General features: G+C 51.9%; 2 protein-coding genes, 1 long non-coding RNA gene and 6 other non-coding genes across 12 annotated transcripts; 6 read left to right on the top strand and 3 right to left on the bottom strand.

Annotated features, from left to right (window-relative positions):
- The first annotated feature begins 1,440 nt into the window (after positions 1-1,440).
- Positions 1,441-15,860, top strand: LOC134152872 (E3 ubiquitin-protein ligase TRIM7-like). Of its 4 annotated transcripts, none has more exons than XM_062598590.1 (9): positions 1,441-1,521; positions 1,729-1,784; positions 3,772-4,198; positions 5,072-5,206; positions 6,939-7,169; positions 9,597-9,619; positions 10,319-10,434; positions 11,039-11,074; positions 14,799-15,860. In XM_062598590.1, the coding sequence occupies exons 1-9, from the start codon at positions 1,519-1,521 to the stop codon at positions 15,311-15,313; spliced, it is 1,542 nt and encodes a 513-aa protein (XP_062454574.1). In that variant the 5' UTR covers positions 1,441-1,518; the 3' UTR covers positions 15,314-15,860. The 4 variants fall into 4 exon arrangements, with proteins under 4 accessions (XP_062454574.1, XP_062454575.1, XP_062454577.1 ...); XM_062598591.1 differs by having other exon boundaries at positions 5,072-5,167; XM_062598593.1 differs by lacking the exon at positions 14,799-15,860 and adding an exon at positions 11,255-11,386.
- Positions 2,156-3,630, bottom strand: LOC134152893 (uncharacterized). Its single transcript, XR_009961090.1, has 3 exons — positions 3,604-3,630; positions 3,335-3,479; positions 2,156-2,737 (listed from the first exon to the last, which is right to left on the bottom strand). It is a non-coding gene; the product is annotated as an uncharacterized LOC134152893 (long non-coding RNA).
- Positions 15,861-16,760: 900 nt separating the features above from the next.
- Positions 16,761-16,833, top strand: TRNAT-UGU (transfer RNA threonine (anticodon UGU)). The gene has a single exon. It is a non-coding gene; the product is annotated as a tRNA-Thr (tRNA).
- A 149-nt stretch (positions 16,834-16,982) lies between these two features.
- Positions 16,983-17,054, top strand: TRNAP-UGG (transfer RNA proline (anticodon UGG)). Its single transcript has one exon. It is a non-coding gene; the product is annotated as a tRNA-Pro (tRNA).
- A 1,170-nt stretch (positions 17,055-18,224) lies between these two features.
- On the top strand, positions 18,225-18,297 carry TRNAV-AAC (transfer RNA valine (anticodon AAC)). The gene has a single exon. It is a non-coding gene; the product is annotated as a tRNA-Val (tRNA).
- Positions 18,298-18,656: 359 nt separating this feature from the next.
- Positions 18,657-18,738, bottom strand: TRNAL-AAG (transfer RNA leucine (anticodon AAG)). The gene has a single exon. It is a non-coding gene; the product is annotated as a tRNA-Leu (tRNA).
- Positions 18,739-19,179: 441 nt separating this feature from the next.
- On the top strand, positions 19,180-19,252 carry TRNAT-UGU (transfer RNA threonine (anticodon UGU)). Its single transcript has one exon. It is a non-coding gene; the product is annotated as a tRNA-Thr (tRNA).
- Positions 19,253-20,174: 922 nt separating this feature from the next.
- On the top strand, positions 20,175-20,248 carry TRNAN-GUU (transfer RNA asparagine (anticodon GUU)). The gene has a single exon. It is a non-coding gene; the product is annotated as a tRNA-Asn (tRNA).
- A 1,097-nt stretch (positions 20,249-21,345) lies between these two features.
- Positions 21,346-26,390, bottom strand: IL4I1 (interleukin 4 induced 1). The gene is made up of 7 exons (XM_062598526.1): positions 26,378-26,390; positions 24,527-24,741; positions 24,161-24,273; positions 23,356-23,557; positions 22,816-22,884; positions 22,577-22,713; positions 21,346-22,189 (listed from the first exon to the last, which is right to left on the bottom strand). Exons 1-7 carry the CDS (start codon positions 26,388-26,390, stop codon positions 21,346-21,348), a joined length of 1,593 nt encoding a protein of 530 aa, XP_062454510.1.
- Between the last annotated feature and the right edge of the window lie 1,001 nt (positions 26,391-27,391).

Below are 27,391 nucleotides of genomic sequence, written 5' to 3' on the forward strand. Positions count from 1 at the left end.
AAGGGTTAAAGCAAGGGGAAAACTTCCTTTGGGAATGCTTCCCTGCTTCCCTCCGTGGAGGTTGTCCTGTGCATGGTAAACACATCTTTTTGGCAAAGGAGAGACTTGCTGCCTCTTGAAGAGGCTACCTGAGTCTTGCTTATCTCCTTACCTAGGTCTTGTTCTCGTTCTTCTTAAATTAATTTAAAATAAGGTGTGGTTTCCATTCTGGTGTACTACGTGGTGGAATGATTACTCTCTTGGTAACCTCGAAGTCTACCACAGTTCGATTAGTTCAACACCGTTTTTTGCACCAGCTGGTGTGTATGGAGATCCTAACGGACTTGAGCACGCAGAGGTCGTGTCTCTGCACACCCAGATGCCAGACGGATCGTTAGTCACCTGGTTTTGCTGCAAAGAGGAGGCCACGGAGCATGGCTGCAGTGCGGCATCACCATCCGGCCTCTCTTGCTCAAACCCTGAGGATGCTCTACCAGCAGCATCTTCTAACCACGGTCCTTCTCCATCCACCAGGGAAGGTGACACTCTATTACCAGCAAGGCTGCACGTCGGTGATGAACTGTGGCAGAGAGCGGGCGGCGGACACCGAGTCCCGCCTGACGTCCCTCTACGCCTGCTGCGAGACGGACCTCTGTAACGAGGAGTGGGATGAGGCCCTCATGGACTAGCCCACGGCGGCGGGGATGGGATGGTGGCCCATGCGGCCCTTGGCTCTGACGCCGAGAGTTTTAGATCTAATCCCGAAGGGTATTGTTTTACGGCACTAAATTAGGACGGCTGGATCCGGTCGCTCTCCAGGGCTCCCCCGTGCGTCTGGCCTCGTCCTGTTGCAGCTCTGTCAATAAACCTGCAGGCCTATAACCGGCGGCAGAATTTGGCTCGTCTGTATGTTTTCCTTCTCCAGACACTTGTATTAATAGCTCTTCACGCGCAGCGTTCCTGATGGTCTGGAGGCAGCCTGTGCTTCTGAACATAATCCTGCTGCTAAACCCCCAAGGGCAGGCCAAGGTGGTTTTTCCCAGGTTGCATCCCGTTTCTCCTATGGTGCAGGGCTAGGAACTTCTCGTAGCGTTATCTACCACCACGAGCTGCAGAGGAGAATGTCTGGGGACCACCAGCTGCTAAGAGAAATAAAGGGCATCTACCACTAGTGGACATGGGTATTTTTTTCACCCAGGTTAACCCAAGGTTGCTTCAGAATTCAACAGAAGTGGGTTCATCCATCAGCAGCCTTGGAGATGGGATGGAAAGCCTAGCTCTCCTGCCCCCGTTCCTTTGGAGGGAGAGATGAGGGCATCAGGGAGGGTTAAATGTCTTGAGAGACCCTCTGAAGAGGTCCTGGGGCTGGGAGACAGGTGGAGGGAGGCGCTGGAAATGTGATCCTGGCTCCAGCAAGGGAAAAGCTCCCTGGCAAGGAGGAGGAGAGCAGAGCCAGAGCAGCTGGGGCAGAGGAGGAGGAGGAGGGACGGAGAGCGGTGGTGGGGTCGAGAGGACAGATGCAATGGGGGAGGGGAAGGAATGGTAAGTGAGAAGGGGGAATGGGGTGCGGTGGGCAATCGAGGACGGGCAACGGGCGAGAGCCGAGCGGCGCTGAAACCTCGGAGGCCTCCAAGGGCTGGTGGGGTGGCTTCCTTCGCCGGCGCAAGGTGAACCTCGGGGGCGAGGACCCCTCCGGCCGTGGGCTCGGAGCTCTCACCCCGCCAACCCCGTAATAACGACGACCTGCAGGCGCAAATGTCCGGGCGATTCGGGAGGACGCCCCTTTCGTACGCCTCTCCTCCGAGGTAGGCTGGGGCTCGTGGGCAGGGATCGGGTCGCCCCGTTGTCCGTCTGGCCGTTGGGCTCACTCGCGCTCCCAGGCACGGGAAGAGCGAGGGGATGGGATTGTCCATCTGTCCTTTTTTTCCCCCCACTGTGTGATAGATGAGCACCTAGTTCTCCCTCCCCGTGCTTTTCCTCCCCCCCCCCCCCCCCCCCACCGTGGGCTTCCCGCTGCCTCTGTCCAGGTATCTCATTCTCCTCCTTTGCTATTTTTGCAGCTCCGGAGTGTTTTGCATGGATTTCTGACCATCTCTAGCCACCCCCTAGACCACCCAGATCTTCCTTTCTCTCTGACATGCATGAGGCATGGGGGAAAAATATATATGACACGGGAAAAAATAATATATGTTAGCTTATTTACAGATCAAGAGAAATGGCAGGTGGAAGAGCAAGAAAGACATTTGCATTCCATAGGCGCTGACGTGTGTATGTATGTGTATATATACACATATAGATGAATGAGGAGGGTAAATAAATATACACACATGTGGAAACAGTGTATTTTACATGTAAAGGGATGTATGTGTGCACATACATGCACCCATACATATGAGCTTGTGTGTGAATGCATACATATAAATATATATAATGTTCTGCAGCTCGGAGTCATTTGTTGCATGTTATTTCCGATCGCAAACTGATGATCCTAGCAAGCGCTGCTATACAGATTTTACCGTCCCACGAGCAGACAAGATGATTCCTTATCAAGGTCCCATGGAAGTCCAGGATCATCTCTAAATCCATCGGAAAAAGCTCAGTTCGAATCCTAAGCAAGCGAGTCTGTCCCTGCTCAGCTTGTCTCCCTCAAACCAGAGTCCAGTCTGAGCACGGTGAAATACAGACTCCAAATAGCAGCAGTTTTGATAGGGAAAGATGTATTTTTGATCTCTTGGCTGGACTGGCAATAAATTGATGCCTGAAGTTGAATGAGAATTTGGAGAAAAGTTAAGTTTTAAGTTATGAATGAGGTCCAAGTGGAGGTCAGACATGTCCTTAGTGTTTTCTCCTGGGAAAACCCCATTGGGACACCGAGATTTGCTTTGCTAATATAGCTATTCCAGCACAAGTTCTGGGGCTGGGACTCATCTCCGCCCAGCTGTCCTTATCCCCAAGGGGAAGATCTCAACTTCAAGGTATCAGATCCCTTGGGCTGTCTTAGGAGACAGCACAGGGAAATGCGTGCTTCTATGGATTGGATCACTTGACCTATTTTTCATGTCCTCGTTAGGAAAAAGATCCAGATCTTGGATTCAGGCTGTTTTTCTCCAGTATGGACTTAGGCAGCTGCACAGCCACTTGCTCCTAGATGCAGGACTTTGGTCCAGGATTAGATCATTATGGATTAAGGAAACTCACCCCTAAATCCTGAAGTAGATCTTGCAACTGCGTGTACTGCCTTTCCCCTGTTGCTTTTTATGGCCCCTGTTCAGCCCTGGCGTTCAACAAGTCATTTGAGCGCCCAGCTGAAGCGTGGAGGCTGAACCGGGTCCTTAACGAGAGCTCAGATGCTTACCTGGACCAGGGCCTAGAGCAGCTGTTAAACACAAGCCTCGGGACTCAGATCTTGCATTTAGCACTAGATCAGCCAAAAAGCAACGAGACTTGGCTCTGGCATCGGCGCTTGTATCCCAAGTGGTTCCCCTTTCCCCAGCTCCCTCCTGCAAAAAAAAAAAAAAAAAAAAAAAAAAGAGATATTAGGAGATCCAGGTGCCAGGTTTATGGGAGAGGGTGAGGGCTGGGATTTGTTCCTGCCCACTTCCTCCTCCACCTAAGTGTCCTCACTTTGCTGGAGCCAAGTCAAGGTCTTCATCACCAGTTTAAAGAAATCAGACACTGCAGAAGTGACCTTGGGCACCGGCTCGTTCCTGGAATGGGAACGCCTACTCAGGGCTGCGTGCCAAGCATTCATGCTCCGTGTACAGTGTGAGTGAAATCAGTCCTTGCCCACAGGAGAGAAGCCATGGCGGCGGTGTTTCTGCCCGGGAATCTCCAAGATGAAGCCACTTGCTCCGTCTGCCTGGAGTTTTTCAAGGACCCGGTGTCCATCGAGTGTGGGCACAACTTCTGCCGGGCTTGCATCATCAAGAGCTGGAAGGACCTCGAGATGGACTTCCCCTGCCCGCAGTGCAGGGAGGTCTTCCAGCAGAAGAGCCTCAGGCCCAACCGGCAGCTGGCAAACATGTCTGAGATCATCAGCCAGTTCACGCTGCGAGGGGCGAAGGGAGCCGAGGAGGACGGGCTCTGCGCAAAGCACAGGGAAGCCCTGAAACTCTACTGCAAGGACGACCGGAGGACCATCTGCGTCGTGTGCGACAGGTCCCGGGAGCACCGGCCTCACGCTGTGGTACCCATCGATGAGGCGTCCGAGGAGTACAAGGTATCTGTCTGTCCGTCTGTGCTGGGAAGCTGCAGGATGGAGCTGCCTGTCGCTTTGGGTGGCTTTCTGTCTCCTGGCGGTACCTGCCTCGCTGCCAGTTTGTTCTCCCAGAAAGTTCACAGGCAGCTGCCCAGCTCGGAGGTTTTTTTCCAAGCTTCATGTTCCCTCCAAGAGCCGATTGCTGCTTTCTCTATAGCTCTTAAACGGCTTTGGCAAGCTCCCCTCCCCTCCAGATATGCAAAGCCTCCTCCTGCATTAACATCGGCTCGCTAGAGACGGCGTGGGATTGAAAACAGGGCTGGCAGGCGGTAGCGCTTCTCCGCAAGCTCCCGCGAAAGCCTGGAGCTCGGGACACGTGAGTCTCACGCCGCAAACATCTCCTGCAGGCGCTCGTCTTTTCGGTGGGGTAACTGCTGCAGGAGCGAACACCCGGATCTATTTTGGGTCTGGGCAAGTTTCCCGAGGTGGATATGAGTTGCCTAAAGCCAGACCGAGTTTTCCTGTTTGCGTCGCGAGTGGCAAAGTGGATCCAGCTGGCGTGTCCTCGCTCGGCAGCCGCAGGCTCGCGGCGCCCTCGTCTTCTCTCGGATGGTTCTTTGCATTCGGGTGCACGCGAGCGTGGTTGCGGGGGTCCTCGGGGTGGGGGGGGTGGGACACGGCCGGGGCTGCAGGCGTGTGCACTCGCACGAGCGTGGCCGGAGCCGAGCTGGCAGGTCCATCCAGCTGCGCGGTTGTGAGAGCGCCCTTGATTTTTCCTCGCTTTGTCTTTGCATGGCTGGGAAAAAAAAAAACCACGCACAGGCAGAATAATGCAACAAAAGAAAAGAAAAAAATTGTAAAAAATACAGTAATATTTTCCCTCTTTGTTCCCAGGAGAAAATCCAGGGCCGCCTGGATTTCCTGAAAAGAGAGAGACAAGAGTTGCTGGAGTTTAAAGTGAATGATGACAAGAAAACCCAGGAGCTGCTGGTGCGTGGCCGCGATTCAGCGTCACAGGGCGGCGGGCAGGTGGGGTCCCGGGTGGGACGCGGGGACGCGGTTAGGGCCTGCCGGTCTGGCCCCGTCTCTTCCTTAGCACCGCTCTGTCCTGATGCGTAATAGGGCAACAGCTGTTTTTCTCCTTCTTCCTTCACCGTCGGGGTTGGGGACACGTCGGCCAACGTCTCGGCAGACCGCAGGGACTGATGCCTGGCTCCTGCGCCAGAGCACCCCTGGGAGCCAGGCTGGCTGTGAGGCTCTCCTCTACCCGAGCCCCCTCCCTCCTTCTTCCTCCTCTTCCTCAACCCTTTGTCCTCACAGTGGCTGAAAGCAGCAGGTTCTTGCACCTAGGGAAGCACCTGTCCCTTGGGGCAGGAAAGCCTCCATCTCCCTGCTAATGACATCCTTTGAGTGGCTCACGTCCCAAACACTTGGGACCATCTCCAACAACCTGGGGCAACCCTTGGCCCACCCATATTATTGCCACTATTTGCAGTTTTTCCAGCTCGTGGTGCCTACAAGAGCACCGGCCTGCCAAGAGCCGTGGTTTCACGCCATGGCACTAAAGACAGGCCATGAAGGTGCGTTGCACATCTGAGGGCCTGTTGGACTTGTCAGACCTGTGCTGAGGGATGGTGCAGCACGAAAGCACCCAAAACACATACAGACTTGTCCATGCTGCCAAAGAGTGCGTTCCTGGGAGCACCGTGTTCCCAGAACGGCCCCAGGCTTTTGTCTCAAAGGAGATTTGTGGTCTGCTCACAATGACAACCCAAGAGGGTATCAGCAGAGCAGGCAAAGAGGAGATCATGGGAAAGCGGGGGTCTGTGGTCATCTGACAATGCAGATGTAGGGCTGAAATGCTGCTCTGAGTATGCACCCTCCATGGGCCTTTCTCCCAGTTTGGGGGCTGGGAGCAGGAGATGATGACAAGGAGCAGGGAAACTGTTGGCCATCGGTCCCCAATTCTGCTTCACTGAGAACTCGTGTCTTACTACATCCCTGCTGGCCCAGGGGAAAAAAGGGGGGAGGGAGAAACAAATGTGTCCTGTATAGAAGACAGAAAGTATCTGAGAACTGCTGTGGAGGCAAGGTACCTGTCCCAGAAGCAGTTTGGCATGTCTTCTCCTCTCCTTCTGGGAAAGCATTGCATCATTGACTTCCCTGGGTGCAAGAACCTTGTACCTATGTCTTCTGCACTCACTCTGTACTCACATTTCTTTTTCCTACAATCATCAATTCATTAAAACCCTTCCTTGCCCATTAAGATTCCCAAGTAGCCTGAAGTTTCTAGCAGCGGAGGAGCTTGGAAGCCCTGCAGGACAGGGTAGGAAGGCCAGCCAGGTACAGAGCGGTACAGCTGAAACGCAGGCTGGCCTCCAGCGAGGTCAGGAGATCGATCAGTGCTGTGCACAGGGCCGTGCAGCAGCTGCATTTCTCCTGTCCTAGACCTTCTTGTCCCAGTTTGCCCCACTCCCCATGGCACCCTGTTCTCTCCTGATGCACGTGAGAATCCACCCAAGGATTTAGCTTCTTCTCCATGTAGATGACTCTTTTCCTAAAAAGCCCACATCTCTTTCCCCACTAGCTTCAGAGGAAAAGCATTTCAGACAGAGGTGCCCAAGTGCAGAGACGAGGAGATGGAAGTGAGGTCCCGCAGCAGGAGAACCACGTTGCTGCCTTGCCCTCAAGCCTACAACTTCTGGTGTTGTGGCACATCATGTATTAACCAGCCTGCCTTCTTGTTCTGTTTCATTCCCAGAAAACCATTGAGAACGAGCGGCAGAAGCTGCTCTCTGAGTTTGAGGGGCTGCGACAGTTTCTACACGACCAGGAGCACATCCTCCTGGGCCAGCTGGAGAAGATGGAGAAGAGCATCGCCAAGAGGCAGAACGAGAACATCACCGACCTCTCCAAGGAGATTACACTCCTCAATAAACTGATCACGGAGCTAGAGGAGAAAATCCAGCAGCCCATGCTAGAGTTCCTCAAGGTGAGATCTTTGTCAGTCAAATGAGCCTTCAAGTCTGAGTTCTGAAGAGGGTCTTCAGGACCTTTCTTTGTCCTTTTTCAGTGTGTTTTCAGCTCTCTGGATGCAGTAGAGGTGGTTTGAGGATAACTATCCCTTTTATTTTACTTCTTTTACTATTTTTTGTACATTTAACACACAAATGCTGCATGGCAGTGCCTGAGTGCCCTGGGCTCTGCTTTGCCAGCAATAAAACACAGCAACTATCTGGGGCTCAGGAGCATCCTGAAACAGAGGTGGGTTTTTTGTGTTTAATAGCCTATGACAGATTTTTATTCCATTAATTTGCCTGGACCTTTCCAGCACCTAGATTCCCGCATCGAGGAGTTCCACAGCTTAATTAGACGTTGCATGAAGCACCACCACAGTGAGGTTGGCTCAATCCTTAAACCAAGCAACTCCTTTTGCAAATAAGGGCCTTGGTGGTGGGTTTGCAATATTAGAAATTCGTTGCGTGCCAAGTCACAGGTATCCCCTCCTACAGCTTGAAGGAGGAGAGTTTCAGCTAGGAATAGGGCTGGGGAGGAGCTGCCGAGGGCTGGGGATGAAGCCGAGCGTAGAGGCACGTGGAGCTGGGCCCAGCAGCACATAGATCATTGCCAATTTTCTCATGGAGTCTTGGCTATGAAAGGTTGGCTGGGACCCGGTTTTCAAGTCAAAGTGAACTATTACCAAGCTGGAAAGTATGAGGGAGAGAGCAGATAGAGTTCAGGTATTGATTGCGTCAGAAAGAAAGAAGCTGGAGAGAATCCAGCCCTCGTCACCCCAACTCTCCTTTGCAGACTCCGTGGGACTTGAAAAACCAAACCCAGACCGGCCACCCCAAAACCGAGCAGTTCTGTCCCCTGCTCAGGGGTAAAAATGAACCCTCAGAGTTAATGGGTGGTTCACTTTGATCTTCTGAGCAAAGGAAGTGGATCTTGGTTACCGTACGCACAGACCCGCTTGCTATGGAAAAGGTGGCCCTTGCTGGGCTGTTGTCTTTTTGAATCAAATATAGGTTTTAAAGTCTGCTGCATTGCACTCCAGGGGTAGTTTCAGACCCAGCTCAAGTAGAACTTAACCAGCGTGGTTGCTATAAGGTGCTTTTCTGAAGCAGGCTGTATGAAACGGCCTTTTCCAGAGCAGGGCAGGCTACGACCCATCTGACTGACAAATATTTTGGGATGAAATTCCCCCGGTGAGATTCAATTCCCTCCCGGGCACACGGCGTTAAAAGGCTAAAGGCAGCCCTGAAACCACTGTAAATATTTGCAGAGCTTAAGCGGCGCGACGGTTTTAGTACTTGGCTACAAGGGAAAATCATGTCACGTGGTCTTTGCTCAGCCCCCACCACCAATGCACGTGAAAACCATCGCCTAACAACAGTCGATATTCTTTTAAGGATCATGCTGGAAACCCACAGCCAGACCCAGAGCCTTTCCTGCTCCCTAGGAGATGGTCGTGGGCTTCTGTTGCCTTTGAATCGGATCTGATGCCGCTCGCTGTGGGTTGTGCCCTTCAAGCAATCAGAAAGGGTAAACAGTGGCCCAGACTGGACTCATCTCACTGCCCTTTCGCCACGTAGCAGCTGGTTATGGAAGGTGTTTTAACCTGTAATATGCCTCTGGGAATCGTTTCCATTGTCTGGATACCTGGATGGGATCTATCACCCCTTGAGGTCCCCCGAGCTGTATTTGCTGGGAGTCCAGACACTGTGGAGATACAGACGTGTAACTCTAAGACCATCTTCCCAGAGAGCTAAGTTAAGGCAGGGATCTTCCTTGGGCTCTTAGACAGCTGAATACTGCAGGCATCCTTCTGCGTCTCAGACCTTCACGTGAGGTGGGCTGGACAGCATCTCAAAGGGTGTCAGCTGCCTCCATCTGGGCTTGAAACAACAGTGGTCAAACGCTGCAAGAGGAACCAGAGAGGTTTTTGGAGTCTCCATCCTTCAGGAGACTCCCAACTCATCTGAGCAAGGCCCTGGGCAACCCAGCAGGCTGTAAGCAGTGGATTAGACTAAAGACCTCCAAAGGTTCCTTCTGACGTAAACCATGCTATGACTTTATGGGAACAAAGCTGAAGGCGAGCTGAGATGTTTCTCTGTGAAGTGGCATTGCTGGATATTTTTCGGACTAACTGGAGTATTTTACGTAGGAACATTCGCGAGGCTGCTTGGCCCATGCAGCAGGGTCTTCAGCAGCTGCAGATGCTTGTGAACAGTTTGGTGGAACTGCAACCACCCAGAGCTGAAAGATTGAATCCATCCGTGCACGTAGCTGTCGTCACGGATGGATGTCCCGGGTGGGTTAGGTGAAGGGGGAATTGCTCACGTGCTGTCTGAGCCAGGGGAGACTTTTAGCGTGTGCTGCGCAGGCATTTCACTCATTCTCTCTTTTTCCTTTCCAGGATGTAATGGCCATCGTAAGCAGGTATGGAGCGGTGCTTCTCCCCTTCTCTCATGCTTTTTTTCCCCACCAGCACTGTTTAAAGGTCAGTGCTTGCAGTTCAGATACCTGCAAACCCTGGGTCTCTTCCAGCTTCTTGGAAAACTTAGTGTTAGCGCAAAGTCTCGGATTCCCTCTTCCTACCAGCCAGTTTCTTCGAATGTCAAGTGAGACCAGAACCCCTGAGTCTCTGTTTGCACAACGTGAAATTTACCCCAGGACAATGTTTTGAGGCACCACCTAAGCCCCAAAAATGAAATTCGAGCTGGATCAGGAGCTCCAGACACTGCACCGGGCTCTGCCCAAGGTGTAAGAGCTGATCCAGCTGGGCACTGGGAACTGCTCCAGTGGCTTCAGGGGGACCTTGAGACCTTTGACACGTGGTGGCTGCAGCTGAGGGACATCAGCCAAGAGGTTTCAACAGGTAGACATGCACAAACTCTGGTGTCCTCAGCCCAGGCAGGTTGAAATCCTAGTAGGATCCTAGCAGCACTCCAGCCATGAGGCTAAGAGCAGCTCGACAGGCTCCCAGTGGGCTGGGGACTAAGACACTGGGCCTGTTGAAGAAGGTTCACCTTAAGGCGCGTTGGGGATCTTCTCCCTTCTGTCACTGCTTGAACTACAAAATAGAAGGAAAGAGAGGGAATAACGACAATTTCCTTATCATTTTTTTTCCCTTTGTAGAAGCGACCAGGTGAAATGTCAGAAGCCCGTACCGGTCTTCTCGGACATGAAAACGCACGTCTGCAATTTCTCTCTCAAGACCGTCGTCCTCGAGAAAGTCTTAAAGAAATTCAGAGGTAGGTGGAAGCGAAACCACGAGTTTAAAATAGGCATTGGCCTTTAGCGAGCGTCGGGAGAAGGGGAGAGGATTGCTGGGGGCGTCCCGAGGCCCCTTAGCACCTGCCTGGCCAGCAGTACCGAAATAGTAGAATAAATCACGTTGGAAGGGACTTCTGGGGGTGTGAAATAACAGAGGAGCAGAGACGTCGTGCCAGGCTGCGGACAAACGCGATACAGGCCTTTTTTTTTTTTTTTTTGATGGGAGAAAAACTGGGGCAAGTCTGATTTTAATGCAGTAAAACCTTGCAGTTTTCGGCTCGTCAGTTGTCGGAAGGCCTAAACTGTGCCGCTTTGCAGTTAAAACGTTGCATTTAAAGACCAACCCCTCTGTAGCAGTGCAGAAAAGCCACGAGATGGTGCTAAGAGTTTGGGCGACCCGGCTTGGCACATCAGCCAAAGCAGCAATTTGGAAACCCGCTGTGGGCACCGTCTCGGGCAGTAGGGGTGAAGCTCCCCGGAAAGGAGCTTTTTTTTGTCATTATTATCATTATTATTTTTGGATTCTCCCGGTGCTCTCAGGATCGCAGCTTTGCCACTTACTTGCCTGTCTCCTCCTTTCAGAAAACCTGCGAGACGAACTGGGAAAAGGTGAAAAAGGTAAAAGAAAAAATGTTTAAGATACAGCGCCCTGCAGCAAAGACTTTAAATTGTGGTTGTAATTTGCAAAGCCAAAGAGAGGGGGAAAAGGGAAAAAAAAGGAGAGAGAGAAAGGCCTTCTGGAGATACATATACGTGTATATATATATATTTAATCTCTTCTCTCTCGATGATTTCCAGATCCAGCCTGCTCAGTTCGAGAGTCAAAAGATGCTTTTTCTAGCTGACGCCGGGGATCTGACAGTTAAGCTAGGTCCTTTCTGCCCGTTTACACTTAACAGACCTGCAGCGAGGAACAGAAAGAACAGATACTCGAACCTAAGACGGATTCGTGGCCTCCTGGTCCCTCCGCCTCGATTCCCTCTGCCCTTTCAAGCCACAAGCAAATGCTTTAATTCTGCCAGCTTTGCTCTTGGCTGGGTTGTAGAGCAGAGCCCGTGACCGGCGCCGCTGTGCAAGCCCATGCTCAGGCTCCTGTTTTGCGCCAGGGGTTAGGGATGGATGGCATGAATCCTCCAAAATCTGCTTCAGTGCAAAGTCAAGCAACCTGAAGTCTTTGGGGCTGGCAAGAGGAGCAAGTTTGCATGAGAGTCTGGGAATTCGTGCCTAGAAGGGGGGGGGGGGAAACAGCTGGGTTGGCCCAGATTAGCTATTCTGGTGTGCTGAATCCAGTTGGTTTTCCATCAGATGGAATAAGAAGCCTCCACCCAGCTTCTCTGGCAGCGTTGAGCCTGGGGGTTGCGGTGGTGCACGTCATGGAGGCAAGACGGACACCAGTGAGCCGGAGCATCTGCAGCCTTCATAGCAAGGGGCTTTGCGGCGTTTCCCCATCGCAAGCCCCATCCCTCGGACTTTGCACTGTGGTAGATGTGGGTGGTGGGCGGATGCCACCAAAATCTGCCCTGATCCTCCAGCTCCCTTGGCTGATAGCGTAAAGATGACATAGCTGGGCCTGGAGGAGCCTTTGCACGGCCAGAGTCACACCAGTAAAGCAAAGCCTCCTTTGCAAAGAAGGCTTTTTCTTGCTTTTAAGGCAGTGGTTCTCAGCGTGAGGCCTGCAGACCCTTTAGGGAAGGCTGAGGAGGATGGGACATGGGCTGGGTCCTTTCTAAGAAGAGCCCGGCTAAGATGGGCAAGACTGTGCTCACGTACTCCGTGGAGGAGATGGCACCTGCAGACACCTCTGGGAGATGTTGGGTGGGTCTGCAAAGCAGGAAAAAAAAAGAGTGGGGGGAGCTGACAACCACCGTTGAAAGCAACACTAGAGGAGAACCCTCACTGCATGTCCGTGGTGGTGTGTGTGCACGTGTAGAGGTGTAACTCCTCTGGTGTAGTCGTACCAGCAAACTCTCTGAATGCAGATCAGGTCGCATTTACGCTGCAGAGAGTCAGGGGGAGCAAGGTGCGAAGAAGAGACCGGCCAAAACCTCGTAGCAGTCATTGAATCCAGCTCCTCTGACTCCTTTAATTCATCTTCTCTGAGCGCTTCGAGTACTCCAATATTTCTGTGTGAAGCCTCCGTTCCTCAAGCTGTTTTAAACAAACAAAATCATCATTCACGGTCGCTGCAGCCAAGCCCAAACTTGAAAACAGATCCTAATGACTGTGATGTCAGGAGATGCAAGAAGAAGGGACAAAAACACCTTTAAAAAAGTCTGGGATCCAGGAAATCTCTTGGCCATCCAACCCATTCCCTCTAATGGACACACAGGCTTTGAACACACCTATCTCCTGCTCTGATATAACATTGCAAAAGGCAGGAGACCTTATTTTAAAGCCAATCTTCCAGCTCTGGAGAAGAACCTAACAGTTGGTGCATGATTGGAGAAGAAATACGGGGTGGGGGGGGGGAAGGTCATCTGCTTCTGCCCTCTCCAAGCCTTTTTCTGCTTGACATAGGTAGGAGGTACAAGGACTGGGTCTTCTCCTGAGCCTTAGTCCACATACAAATGTCATTTACCAAAAAACAAGACTGCAGTTTTTAAAACTTTGTAAAAAATCATGTTTCCTTGTTAATACACAAGGTGATTTTTAGGTCTCCGATGCTCTGAAGGAGAAAAGGTCCTTTCTTTTTCCTAGCAGGAGTGACAATATCCCTCACCCTCCCTGTGGTTACTGTTGGCTTTCCAGCCCCAGAAAATGCCACCAAGACTCAACATTTTCCAGCCCCAAGGTGGGAGTGATCTTCAACTCTGTATCTGGGCTGCTCTTATGAGTTGTTTGACCAAAGCATCAGTTCCCTCGACCATGCTAGAGTGAGAACGGGAGGATGAGTAGGCTGAAGCCTCAGCCCTATGCGAGTCCCTGCTCTTCACAAGACCAAGCTCTCAGTCACATCATGGACCTTTTTGTCCTTCACATCCAATTTTCAGGCCCAGGTCTGTGGATTTCAGAAGAGCACAAGACATCCTAGTTCACCATCCAACCCATTTCCACTCCTAAGGTCCCACGTGATGCAATCTTAGAGTCCCCGAGAGCCGCAGAAAGTCTGGTTCATATATGGCAACTTTGCTAACTACAACCACAATTTGAGGTCACTAAAGTGCTAGCGGTTTCCTTTGAGCCTGGTTTGGGAAGGGGAAAGAAAAGTTAGAATCAGACTTCGCCTATGTGCATGCTCCTTTTGGGCTGTCTGAATGTGAGCTGGTGTGTAAAGGTGCCCTTAGGTCGTGACTTTCCATGAGGACTTGTTGTGGTGGGGCAGTCTGGGAAAAAATATTCATATTTATGATTGGGGGGTGGGCATATCCCATCCTGTATGTCATATATTAGATGAATCAGAAACAAAAAAATAGGAAAAAAATCCATTTCCTTGGAAATAGTCTCAATCTAAGGTCCATTTTTACTGTATGTACTTGCTAACCATCTGCAAGTGGTTTTATCTTGTTCATTGCTACTAATAACCCTATGTTGTCCTCACTCTGGTTTTTAGCAGCAATTTTGCCCTTCCTCTTTTCCCCACGAAGGAAATACAGCTGTTAGCATGGGCATCTGGGACTGTTACGGCCTGCTCTGCATCTAAATGGTGCTGGCCAGTGCAGTGGCTGAAGGACCTAGTTCTCCTGCTAGGAGATCCTGAACCAAATGGGTGCTATAATGCATTTATTCCTTTTGTCCCAGATTATTTCCAGGGCCTCGTGCCTGATCATGATCATGATCATCCTCACGCCTCCGACAGAGCATATTCCTCCCAGAGGAAAAAGGCACACTGAAGTGATCTGTCTCCCACCGTTTTTCCTCCTAAGCACAAGCTCTTGGTCACAACGCACCAAGATGTGCTTCACCACATTGATCTTTACCCTCACATCCAGCAGATGGGTCTTACCCACCAAAGAGGATGTGAAAAGGTGAGGTAGATGCCCATCCCACATCCTTAGCTGAGACTTCCCTCACCCACCTCTGAGGTTCTCACTCATGAAGCTTGTCCCTGCGTGGGAATAGCGAGGAGGAGCATATTTGTACCATCTAAACACAGAGCTCTTAAAATTAGCCCCAAGACACAGGATTCCTGCAGAGTCAGTGATGAGAGGAGGCATCTCAGAGCCAAGCCAGTGTCTGAACTTGGCTTCCGCTCACGGCAGACTATCCGGGAAGAGCAGGATGCGATCAGGTTGGGATGCGATTGGGCGACAGATTAAAAAAAAAAATCCCTTGCTCGGGCTTTGAATTGTTTTCACTGATATTTAGTTACTATTATTATTACTGTCATTACTGTCGTCAACAGAGGACCTGACCCTGGATCCCGACTCGGCCAACCACCTCCTCATCCTTTCTGCCGACCTCAAGAGCGTGAGGATGGGCTGCAGGAAGCAAGAGCTGCCCGACAACCCCAAGCGATTTGACACGAATTCGCGGGTACTGGCTACCACGGGATTCAACTCGGGAAGGCACTACTGGGAAGTTGAGGTGGGGGCCTCAGACGGCTGGGCCTTCGGGGTGGCCAGGGAGTCCGTGAGGAGGAAAGGCCTGACGCAGTTCTCCCCCGAGGAAGGCATCTGGGCGGTGCAGCAAAACGGAGGTCGCTACTGGGCTGTCACCTCGCCCCAACGCACCCCGCTCTGCCTCAGCCAGAAGCTCAGCAAGGTCAGGGTCTGCCTGGATTACGAAGGGGAAGAAGTGTCCTTCTACAACGCCGACAACATGCAGCACATCTTCACCTTCAACGTCCACTTCCAGGAGAAGGTGTTCCCCCTCTTTTCGGTCTGTTCCACCGTCACGTACATCAAACTGTGCCCCTGAGATTTACCGTGAGCTTCTCGGAGGGCCTGTTTCCACGGTCTTCACGGGACAGTGCCTGCACGGCAGAGAGAAGCACAAGGGACTCTTGGTAGACAAGCAGGCACATAGGTAGATGGATAGATAGATACCCAGGAAAAAAAAATCCTTACAGGGTCTTCATATCAGCTTAAAACACGGAGCAGCTGCTGAAGTAATTAGCAGTTCCCAGGACATTTCAGGCACCACCTTAAACCTGTCTCTGAACCAGCTGAACTCTCCTTCAGTGTGAAGACCACCACTGGTGCTTGGTGTGTGGTTTCAAGTCTGATAACGGGCAGGTATTTCCGTTTTCTGGTGCGGATATAAGGATCGACATCAGAGCTTGAGGGAAGTTTCGGCGTGGATCCCGTCCCCCCTTCGAAAACGGTGATGAACCGAAACTTAACTGTTTAGCGAGTCAGCTCCTGAAGAGAATGGTGCAGAGCAGAACATTTTGAACTTCCATCCAAAGTCAAAATGGGCAAAGCTCCTTTTTGTCTGGCATAAATAAAATGAAATTAGAAAGAAAGCTTTGCTCGTTCTGACATCAATTTCAGCTGGTGGGAATTTTCCTGCAGTTTCTTATCCTATTGCTCCCAACAGGCAGCAGCCACAACCTCTTTGCTGAAGTTCCTGCATCTGTAGGACACCGGTAAAGAGGTTAAGTCAAAAATCTTGGCAGCCTTTGCAGAGGAGAGGGCCAGGCATCTCCACCTGGGTTACTCCAGGAGGCAACTCCGGTCTCTTCTCCCTGCTTGTGCCCCAGATAACTCTGGTCCAAAAACTAGCGCTGGGGAACGCCAGCGCCTGCAGGGGCCGAATGCAGGGCTCTGCCGGTGTAGCAGTGCGGGGTATGTGACAGCAGCGGTCTCCTTGCTGTCGCAACGTGCCATGGTCCTCGGCACAGAGTCAGGAGGAGCAGAGTGATGCTGAGGGCAGGTCTGGAGCTCTCATAAAGACAGAATGTTTATGCTGCGTATTTTGGTGACTTCTGTGCTGAACGTCAGGGAGGAGCAAGGGAAACAAGAGGGTCAGAGAAGGGGACAAGGCTCCCGGCTTCCATTTGCCTCTTTCCCAGGCTGTTTCCATCCTTCGCAGCGTGAAGGGCCTCTCCTCTTTAACAAAAGCATCCCTTCGCCTTTGCAAAGGGATAAAAGGAGCAGCGCAAAGCCGCGGCTGCAGCGCTGATTTTCATTGCTCTGCAAAGTGAGCCAGCGTCGCCTTTCCAAAAGCCTCCAGCGAGCCCGAGGAGGTTCCTGCTTGGTTCTAGAGGCGGGTGCCGGGGATGGCCGGCTTCCCCGGCCCAAAGTTGGGGAAAAAAACAATAATAATTAAAAAAGAAAAGGCCGGGGGGAAGCGGAGCGGAGCCCGGGCGCTCCGGGGCAGCATCCTGGCTGCACGCAGCAGCGGCGCTGCAGCAGCCGGCGCCGGCTCCATAGCTCAGGGGTTAGAGCACTGGTCTTGTAAACCAGGGGTCGCGAGTTCAAATCTCGCTGGGGCCTCGCTCTGGTTTTTTTCTCACATTTTTTTTCTCCCCTCCTTTCTCTCCCCGCTGCTTCCACCCGTTTTATTCCCGGCCGGAGCCGGGAGCGGAGCCGCACGGAGGCAGCGTAGCTCGCAAAGCGCCGGCCAGCGACGCTACATTCACAGCGGCTCGTTGGTCTAGGGGTATGATTCTCGCTTTGGGTGCGAGAGGTCCCGGGTTCAAATCCCGGACGAGCCCGGTTTTTCCCTTTTCTCCTTTTTTTCCTTTTTCTCCCCCCGCCCCCGATTCCTATTCCTTATTTCCAAGCTCGCTCTCTCGCTCCCTCCTGCACTTTTGCAGGTGAGCCCCGCTCCAAACTTCTTGCTCGCTGCAGCTCTTCCCGCAAAGGGCTGCGCAGATCGCAGCTTGCGAGACCGCAGCTTGCAACGATCACTGGCAAAGCCCCAGTGGAGAAAAAAATAGATGTTTCCTCCCTTTATCCCCTCTCCTCGGACTGTGTGATTTCTCCAGGCTGGCTCCGAAAGTAGGATGGATCCTTCCACCGGAGGCTTAAGCAGCAAAAAGTGCAGGCAGTTTCCAAAGGGTTTGGGGGTGAAGGGACCTGGATCTGGTCCTGCAAGCTGGACTTGGGGGCAGCTCTTTCCGCCCCCAAATTGCAAAGACCCCCCGAGAGCGAAATGTGCAGGGAGGAAACAGGGCGAAGAGGAAGTTACTACATATCTGTGCTCTTCCTAGAGGAAAACAAGGTTAAGATGCAGCTCGGAGGAAGGAGAACTGGGGAGAAACGCTGGGAGAAAGAGCCTGAGCCGCGCAGGAGGGCAGAGCAAGAGCTGAGCATCCCCTTCCTTTCGTAGCATACAGAAATGCAGCAGGTCTTCTGCTGTCAGCTCTCCTGAGCTGATCTTGGCTGAGCCCCAGGAGGGGAAAAAATGTTTTTATTAATAGCAATCATGAATAAGCAGCTCCCCGCTGTATGTAACCTGAGAAGCTGAAATAAAAACCATACTCATTCGGGAGCAGGGGGTAAATTAAGGTCAAGACAAGAGATAGGGAAGCAGAATGGGCAGGACAGAAGCAAGAGAGGAACTTTTAAAATCTTCGGGTAGAGGAGGAACGTGCCAAAAGCACTGGCTGACTAACTGCCTTGGCAAAGAGGGATCAGAAGCATGTCCTGCGGGCTGAATTATAATCTTGCATCATTCCCAGAGGAGAATAATATTACCCAGGCGCAGCAGCCAGAGCATGCGGCAAAGCAAGGTGGATTTCTCCGCACGCAGCCGACCAAAAAGGGGAAACGCTTAGAGACAACAGGTCTAAAACCCCATTAGTTGTGTTGACCATATCATAATTACGTGGCCAGAATTAGGTTGCGGAGAGCGGTATAGCCGCGGAGGGTTTTGCAGGTGGGTTTCTGTAGTGTAGTGGTTATCACGTTCGCCTAACACGCGAAAGGTCCCCGGTTCGAGACCGGGCAGAAACACGCTGCTTTTTTGCAAGTTGCAGAGTGGCTCAAGGATTTGGGGTGAAATTAAGCATTCAGTTGAAGTTTTCCTGCCAGCTGCCCTCGCGGCGAGTCCTGGAAGCGGCATCCGGGATCTGGTGAAGAAGGGAAAGATCTGCCCCTCCCGGGGCTCCCTCTGGGCTTCAATTCCTGTGCTTGCGCTGCACAGGAAAAGGGAATCTGGGGAGATGACCCGCTGCAGAAACGGGGGAATTAAAGCCAGGGGAACTGGATTCCAGCTCCTTTGGTTTTAAAACCCTCCCGTTACACAGTCTGCCCGAGAGCTGGTGGAAAGAAAGGGGGAAAAGGTAAAAGGGGGGGGGGGGGAAGAAAAGTGGTGGCAGCGGTGGGATTCGAACCCACGCCCCCGAAGAGACTGGAGCCTTAATCCAGCGCCTTAGACCGCTCGGCCACGCTACCGCGATGCTGGTGCGTTTCCCTGCTGCTCTGTGTCTGCATTTCCTCCCTGCTCTTCTCCCCAAAAAATCCTTTTTCTCCTGTCCATCCACGCGGTTTGCAAGGAGGATCCGCAAGTCAGGAGGAGCATCACCTCGCAAGGCGCAAAAAGATGAGGAGGAGCGGGGCGCGGGGCTGGCGAGGAGGAGAAGCGCTGGGCAGCCGCCCCCCGCCCGGGACGAAGGCCCGCGCCCCGCCGTCGCGGAAGCGGCGGCCGCGTTTTCTTGCAAAACTTCCTTTTCCTTCGCCCGGGTTGCACTGTGAGCAGCCTCGCGTCCCGGCTGCTTGCGGGAAGGTGAATTTGCCTGTAAATGCCGCAGCCTTTGGGTGCAATTTTGCATGCAGCACGTGCAGCGTCAGCGCCTGTGCTCGGCCCTCGGCGGGGAAAAAAAAGCTAAATGTGGGGGCTCCATAGCTCAGGGGTTAGAGCACTGGTCTTGTAAACCAGGGGTCGTGAGTTCAAATCTCACTGGAGCCTTTGCAATGAGGGGCAGGAGGGGTGGCTTTTACCCTGTGCTTTGGGGGCACCTGCACTCAACAGAGGCCACCAGCAAGAAATGCAAGACTTGGTGGGATGCTGGTTTAGTGTGTTTGATGCTGGTAGGACTTTAAGAGACATTGGGTTATCGGGAGGGGGAAAGAAAGTCAGAGGATTAATGCCCCTTCCCCAAGGTTTATGTTTTTTCTTCTTCTTCCCTTTCCTTGCAGTTTGGGAGAGCTCTGAACTCCCCATCTCCGGGGGGAAATTGTGCAGAGGCGTCGCACGGTGCAGAGCTGGAGGGGAAGGCAGCAGACAGGGTGAGGAAGAGGAGGATGGTCCTTCCCCCGGCTCATCGGTCTAGGGTTATGATTCTCACTTTGGGTGCGAGAGGTCCTGGATTCAAATCCAGGATGAGCCCTAGGGTGAGGCATATGTTTTTTTTTCCCTCTGGCTGGTATTTCTAAACCAATTAAGGAGCTTTGACCATCTGCCCGGCCGGGAACCGGCAGGACACGCGTGGGCGAAGCTCTGGTGGACATTTCTGCTGCTCGAGCCGAGGGTCAGGGAGGGTTTTAATGTCTGGCTCCTCTTTCCTTCGCACAGAAGACGGAGGAAGGGAAAAGCCATTGCGGGAAAACCGGGATGAGGGTTCACACGGTGCCTAACTGCTCCTGGCCCAGGTCTTCCAACCTTCAGGCTTTGCTCTGCTGGCCTTATGGAGAACGGGTCAAGTCAACGCTGTGGAATTTAGACGCATCCCAATGGTCCCCTTTTAGCTACTAGAAATATTTGCTTATCTCGGCTGTGCTACCTATGAGAAACCGCCGGCTGGGAAGCAGCTAGGCGTCGCAGACGAAACGGGCTCTGCAGCCAGCAGCCCTTCGGCGCCGTTTTACTGCTCTTTCGAGCTTTTTGGCATGTCTCTGTGGCGCAATCGGTTAGCGCGTTCGGCTGTTAACCGAAAGGCTGGTGGTTCGAGCCCACCCAGGGACGGGGGTGGCTTTTTGCTTCCTTCTCGAGTGCCTGCAAATCCGAGTATAAGCATGAAGAAGCAGGGAGGGCTGGGGGTGGCAACACGCTTGCTGGATCCTCACCTTCCAGGTCGACCCTGGAGCAAAACTCGGGGTTCAGAGGCAGGTCTGTGTTTTATGGGAAGACAAGTGATCTCAGGAAGATAAATACGTACCCAGCAGCTGGGTGGCTGTAACAAATATCTGGCTTACGACGCCTCTGACTTCATTAAGTGCTTCTGTGGTCTTAGTTTTTGGGATCACCTTAGCCTAAATAATATTAATTTTAAATCTATTTGTACAATATATTTTTTGTTGGCTTGATCTCGATATGGTTTGTGCTGGTTCCAAGATCTCCGGATGGTTCGTGTTAATGTTACTTCCCGGTCGAGTGCCTCTGGTTTCAGCTGCAGGTGATGTGTAAAGTGTCGCTGGTCTTGGTTGGGTTTGAAGCTTTTTCAAGGTCTGCAAATCATACGTTTATTAAAGGAAAGATGTGTGTAATCCCCCAAACAGGCTACCAAGTTCTGTTCCGCTCTGCTACGATTCACCTGCTGGGAACCGTGTTAGGACAGCGTGGAGCACTCTCCAAAGCTCCGTGGCTCTTCCTCATCTCTGCAGGGTTAATTCAGCTTCGGACCCTGAATTTCTGGATGGCTGAAGGGAGGGAGGTGAGAGGATTTACCCTCGACAAGACTCCTTCGATGGGAAGACAGAAGCACCTCAGAGACGAGCAATGGTAAATATTGACCTTTATTCCACCTTAGGTGTTCCCTAAAGTACTCAGTAAATAAATAAGATTACTGCAATATATTTGTACAGGAGTAATACTAACCCACGAAACCTGCTCAGAGTTTTCTTTCCATTAATTTTTCCCTCCAATCCCCGTAAATATTTAACCAGGTAGGTTTTAGTCTTCTGTCAGATGATGGACAGTGCATTCTCCATTTCTCTAAGACCTTTGAGCAAGATCCTGATGTGCTTCTGCTGACTTGGCTTGGAAAGAAATGGGTTCATAGCACCTAAGGTGTGTTCAGACCTAGCTGGTGGCGTCCGGCGAGCTCAGCCCAGGCCACCCGTCTAGAGTTCCTCCTTCTCCGAGAAACTCTCCGGCTCCTCCGGCTCCGGCTCTCGCCGGTTCTTCTGCAGCCGGGCTTCGCCGCTGTCGTGATGGATGTTACTTGCCGCCCTCACGGCAGATTTCATCGCCGTGTCGATCCAGGAGTGAGGCTGGGCGGTGTGTTCTCCTGAAAAATGGACCCTGCCTTCGTGCTCAAACAAAGCCTGGGAATAGTCGACAAACTGGTAAGGGGTGAAGGCAGCATACGCCCCCAAAGAGTGTTTCTCCAGCTGCCACTTCTGTATCACATACTGATCGCAGGTGTACTGCAGATACTCCTTGCTCACTCGGTGGATTATCGAGAGGTCCTCAAACACTACGTCCAGGCACTTCTCATCCGTGAGGGGCAGGAAGAACTCCGCATCGTCGTTCCAGGTGTAGGAGGCCAGGATCACCCCCATCCCGCTGGAGAAGTTGTGGCTGGGGTAGTAGATAAACCTGGAAGGGCGATCAGTGATAGACTGACCTCCTCGAATGCCGTCCTTCTCCCAGAACTTCTCAGTGCAAGCCAAGACCACCTTGGTGGAGCTTGCATAGTGGACGGAGCGGAGGGCGTTGGTCTTCTTAAGAGAGAGCGGTGGCAGGAAATCGATGTGCCTGGTGGCTTTTGCTGAGGATGTGACAAGAACATAATCAGCAGTTGCTATGCTTGGGGCCAGCGTGTCTGGAGCACGGTAGAACACCCTGACTTTGTCCCCTTTTGTCATGATCTTCTCCACGGTGCAATTTAACTGGACGACACCCGGCAAGGATTTATGGAAGGCTTTGGGCAGCAGGTCAAATCCCCCTGTGATTTCATCAAAGCTGAAAGGAAGAAGGAGCAGAGGTGAGCAAAGCGCCCTGGCTTTTAGGAACTGCAAGACCTGACCTCTTCTGGAGAGAGCAGCAGAGCTTTGGGCCTTCTGAGTTAGGAATAACGTGCAGGCCCTCACGTAGGGACATCAGGCTAGGAGAGACTGTCTGCTCTGAGCCAGATTCGCTAGCCCAAGAGACCACGGGCAAGTACTCAGGCTGAAGGAGCTGCACCCCTCTGCTAGAGTGCTGGGACATCTATTCTACGTATAGTTATCATCTCCCTTGCGACACTGCCGCAGGTCCAAGGACCAAGAGTGCAACCTTCTACATCCTTCTGGATTCTCCCCTTCCGGTGGTTTTCTGCAGACAAAATGGGGTTTCCCAACTCGGTCTTACCCTTCCTCATTAAAGAAGATATCGAAAGACCACAGCGAGGTAAGAAAAGAGAGATAAAATCCAGAGTCCTCGTTCATCAAGTCGCCAATCATCTGAACAGCTCCTCTGCTTAGGTTTCCTACTTTAATCAGATACTCCTAGAAAAGCCAGGGGTAAGAAGAAGAGTTGCCTGGAGCTGTTATCTCAGTTACTGCACATATCCACTACATATCTTGAGACCAAACTGTCAAACCCTTTACCTTGGTAGAGAAGGAATCGTGTTTAGCCAGATACTTCTTGCAGTCTGTATTCTGGAATTTTTTGAAGGCCTGTGTAGGAAACATTGATACATTTATAATGAGGAAAAGTGCATTTTCCAAAACACTGCCCCAAATGCAGCCCTGATCTGGTAGGACTAATCTGACCATGCTGAGACAGGTATAACCACAAGCTCCGGAGGGAAATAGGAGCTCACTTCATCTAGAAGAACACAGGGTCTGAAATAAGATGGATAAACTGCACCTGGAAAGTTTCCCTTTGACTGTAAAGGTTGCTGGGGGCCACCAGCTCACCCGTGCGTCTGCATCTAAAGTGAAACCAAGTGGACTGCAGCTCGCCCAAGTACCTTCACATGGACCTAGAGACCATGGTGGCAAGGTGCTCCAGATCCACATTTTGCATATGAACCACCTGAGGGGCAGATCTTTCCTCCCTACTTGACGTTGGCCAAGTCATGTCCACCTGTCCACATTCAGAGGCCCATTGCTGGAAAGCAGTTTCCCTTCCCCATAGCTGCCCACCTCGTTTAGTGCTTCCCTATAAAGCTGGCTGGCGCTTTTGCCTCTCTCTGATGGATTCACTGGATATTTGAGGATGTCGGGATTTCTAGAGACCTCCCCAGCTCTTGCTCGAACACCGTTCACCAAGTACCAGGTGTTCTTGTCTGTCTGGATGAATGGGTTTAGCTTCAGGTCAAACTGCCTGATAAATTCGCGGACGATCCTGGAAGAGAAAGCAGAGCGGATAGGAGTGAGGGCACTTGCAAACCACCAAAACTCATCCACCAAGTTGCTCTGACACACGCTAATATTCCACGATGCGAATGATGCTACTCTTACTAATTTATTGTCAGCGGAAAAACAGAAGAAGCAAGAGATGGCATTTAATCCAAACGGTTAGATGCCTACAGGGACACTTTCCCATTGACTGTGCTGGTGAAGCCGCGTGTGTCAATTCGGCTTGAGAGTGGAGATTGCAGCTGCTGTAGGCACCACCCTCTCTTGCGTCGAAGTTGTCCTGCCTGCTCGCAGCTCAGTGCTGCAACCAGTAGGCAATGTAGAGAGGAGCCCTTTGGCTTTTGCTCTTTCCAACTACTGGTTGCTCAAGGACGTACCCAGGAGCAAGAGCAACGCCCCACTGAACTGCAAGTGGGAGCAAGGGTCCCCTATAGCTCCGAGCCTGCTGCGTGGGGGTGATTTGTGACTCACCTACAGCCTTTCTAAGCACCAGCCAGAGCCTTCAACCTCATCTTTAACCACAACTTCATCAATCAACATGGGCCAGTTCCTCCACTGAACGTGATAGAGAAGTAGGACATCATCTTACTTGTGTTTGCTTGGCAACCGCATAGGTCCCAGCTCCGCGTACCAGTCCGATCTCTCCGCTCGGTGCGTTCTGATCCGCCCGCCAACCCGATTGCTGGTTTCCAGGATGGTAACCTAGAAAAATGCACAGGGTTGAGATTTTAGGTCTGTGTGGGGTAGCTATTTTAAGTAAACCACTTGAAACGCAAGTTCATGGGCATCTATGGCCCTCAGAGTGAGACGAAACTCCTCCAGATGGCTAATGAACCATCTGCAGATCCCGGACTCTCCATGTTGCCCAGGATCTCACCACCTACGGAGCTGAAAACCTTCAAGCACTGGCAAACAGGGCAGAGCTGCCTGCCCTACGCTCTACAGGACTACTTACTGCGTGCCCAGCATCGCGGAGCAACTTTGCTGCCGTAAGCCCACCTATTCCTGCACCAACGATGACCACCTTCACTGGATTAGTTGCATTCCCCAGCCCTTCTTGGACAATCTTCAGTAGCTCATCATAGTCTTCGTCATGGATGCAGTATTCAGGGAAACACGAGAACCTCTTGGCGCTGAGGAGACTTGCCATGAGGAGTACTTGGAAAAGGACTGGGAAGAGAAGAAAAGAGCAGAAAACAGCACGATGAAGGCACTCTGCGGTCAGTGTGCAAGCTCATGCCTGAGAGGCGGGTGACAGCACAGATCTGCTCTGAGTATGTTGGTGCTCAAGCCCCAAAGAGCAGCAAGTCAGTGCCAAAGAGCAGCAGCTCAACCCTCAGATCAACAGCAACGGCTGCGAAGTCTGTGGGAATCGCAGGATCAGCAGATCTCTGATGACCTCAGCCGGATATCAAGCCTTATACATGAAGGCGATTTGAAGGAGAAGTCAAGCCCAGGGTTTACAGAGCTGATTCTGGATACTCGTGTTCTGCTCGTGCAGCTACTCTGTAGCAAGGGATGGTAATTAAATATCATTAACGCACAAGAAATTAAAAAAAAAAGAGAGAGATTCTTGTTCTTGTTCCTGCTGGTCTCCTTGTTATCCCGGTGTCTTGCTGCATTTTTGCTGTGCTGCGTGGAGCAAGGGGGGCAGTAGCTCAAAAGATGTTTAGTTGGGTGAAGATTGGTGATAGGACTTCTCTATTTACCTAAAATTAATATAGTTTCCACGATTTCCTGTGGGGAATAACAGGCACGTCGAAGACCTTCAAAATAAGGATTTCTCTCGAGATAGACGTGCCAACACCATGTGAATCTCTTCACAGAGAAGAGAAGTTTGAGCAAAAACTAAGTTGGGAGTGTTTCTAGTTTTGGTTTCTGTTCTCCAAAGTAACTACAGAATAATATTCGCTAGGTTCCTTCCAGTAAAAAGATTTTAAAACCACCACGGGGAAGCTTGTACTCGTGGAAATTCCCTGTGGAATTCCTGCTTTCCCCTGGAGAAAGCAGCCTCTGATCTGCCTACAGCCCGAGTTGAAGTGCACCAGCTGCAAACAAACCTCGGAGCTGTTCCCCTCTCCTGAAAGCGGGCGTTTCTACAGCCTACAGCGCCGGGCCGCTCTCCCGAAGGCGCTGCCGGTGGCAGAAGAAGTAATTAGAAAGCATCTCCTGCAGCTGGAGGCACGAGCCCATTAACAGCCGTGTTGCTTTCCATCGTGGGCTGCAGAAGGTGCCACCGCGACTTGCATTTCTGGTGTGCGCGGGGTGCGTCGCAGCCTCGAGCCAGAGATCAGTCTTGCTGCCTCCCTCCCCACCCAACGCGGCGACCCCAGGGACTGCGTGGAAGACAGAGAGATGTTTCTTGGGGATCAGAGTCCCTCCAGGAGAAGAGCAATGAGTCAGGACCGGCTCTGAGAAGCACCCCGTGATTTCCACCTTGGTGGCTCAGCCTGGAGAAACCACAAACCCACTGCCGTGAGACTTCCTCCAGGAACGTCCCCGAGGAACCCAAGCTTACACCTGCATTTCCTTCTCTCCCTGCACACCTAGGCAAGCCACGCTCCCCATAGGTGCAAGGGGGACCTCCAGCTGCTCACAGTGTTTGTTGGGTCAAGCTCCGTGTGATCATAAAACTGCCCAGCTGAAGAGAGGAAGATCCCTGGCTGGTGCCATCTGGATGTGCCACCAAGTGCCCCGACACGAAGGCAGATGTCCTACCAGAGGAAGACAATCCCAGGAGCTCAAGGCAGGAGAAACCCAAGCAAGCCAGCAGGAGAGCTCTAAGTTTACGGGGAGAGTCACTCACCAAGCCCAGCCATGGTTCCAGCAGAAAGGCAAGCCACCTTCTGAGATTAGCTTTCATTTTTTTTTCATTTTATACTCAGGCTTAAAAAAAAAAAAAAAAAGGAAGAAGAAGAAGAAGAAACGAAATGATTTGTGGTGGCTCAGAAATGTTCTGCCAATCAGCACATCCCGGAAGAGAGTGAAAGAGCAAAGTGTGATTTGTCATGAGAAGGGGAAGCAAGTCTGGCATTCACTCAGTTCCTCGGGTTTTAATTCACTGCTGTTTCCAGCTTTGATGGTGAGTCATTAGTTCACGGGGCATTCGGCAAACTGTTGTGTTCATGGGAATACAACGAGGTGGCCGCACCCCTCTCCAGGACAGCTTGAAAGCTTCCCAGCGGGGAAATAACTTGGCCTGGTTTCCCCGCCGCACGAAGGGAAGAGCTTCTTGAGCCATCGAAACGCTAGCAAGGGTTTCGTCCTGCGCCCTGAGCAGCTCCCCGTGGTTGAGAGACCTGCTAGAGCACCATGAGATGACCTTAGAGAAGGTCCCTCAGCCGGTGCGCCCACATCACCTCTTACCCACCTTCGGCTGGTCTCGACTCTGCGTAGGCACCTCGATTAGCTCTCCGACCTTCCTCTCCCCTCCAAATTCAGCCTTTCTTGCCTTCTCCTTTGCCTTGGGCCCAAAGACTGTTGCCGTTCAGTGAGGCGGTTTGCCGATTTGACCGAAAAAACTGCCCGTGTCATGGAGGTCCTTCCCCTGAAAAGCCTTTTTCAGAAGTGTTTTGCAAGCCGCAACAGCGACGGGCTTTTTTTTAGCACCACGTTCTGGAGAAAATCCCGCGGCTTTTTCGAAACGCTTTCGGTTCGTCTTCCACCGCAGCCCGGTCTTGCAGGCTTCGGAGGGGAAGTTCTTCGCGTTTAAAAAAGTCCTTCCCTCGTGATATTAAAAGTTTGATCGCTGGACCCCGTCTCTGACCCCGGCCGTGCCTCTTGCAGGTCCTCCAAAGCCGCAGCTTCCGCAACGTCTTTG

This window comes from Rhea pennata, chromosome 34 (assembly GCF_028389875.1).
Source record: "Rhea pennata isolate bPtePen1 chromosome 34, bPtePen1.pri, whole genome shotgun sequence".
In the NCBI taxonomy this organism is placed as follows: domain Eukaryota; kingdom Metazoa; phylum Chordata; class Aves; order Rheiformes; family Rheidae; genus Rhea; species Rhea pennata.

Excerpts from the sequence above, each read along its gene's own strand:
- LOC134152872 (XM_062598590.1), top strand. Across the intron at positions 1,785-3,771 it reads TCGTACGCCTCTCCTCCGAG|GAGAGAAGCCATGGCGGCGG; the intron begins GTAGGCTGGGGC and ends CCTTGCCCACAG. Across the intron at positions 4,199-5,071 it reads AGGCGTCCGAGGAGTACAAG|GAGAAAATCCAGGGCCGCCT; the intron begins GTATCTGTCTGT and ends CTTTGTTCCCAG.
- IL4I1 (XM_062598526.1), bottom strand. Across the intron at positions 24,274-24,526 it reads TCCGCGATGCTGGGCACGCA|GTTACCATCCTGGAAACCAG; the intron begins GTAAGTAGTCCT and ends GCATTTTTCTAG. Across the intron at positions 22,714-22,815 it reads ACGATTCCTTCTCTACCAAG|GAGTATCTGATTAAAGTAGG; the intron begins GTAAAGGGTTTG and ends TGGCTTTTCTAG.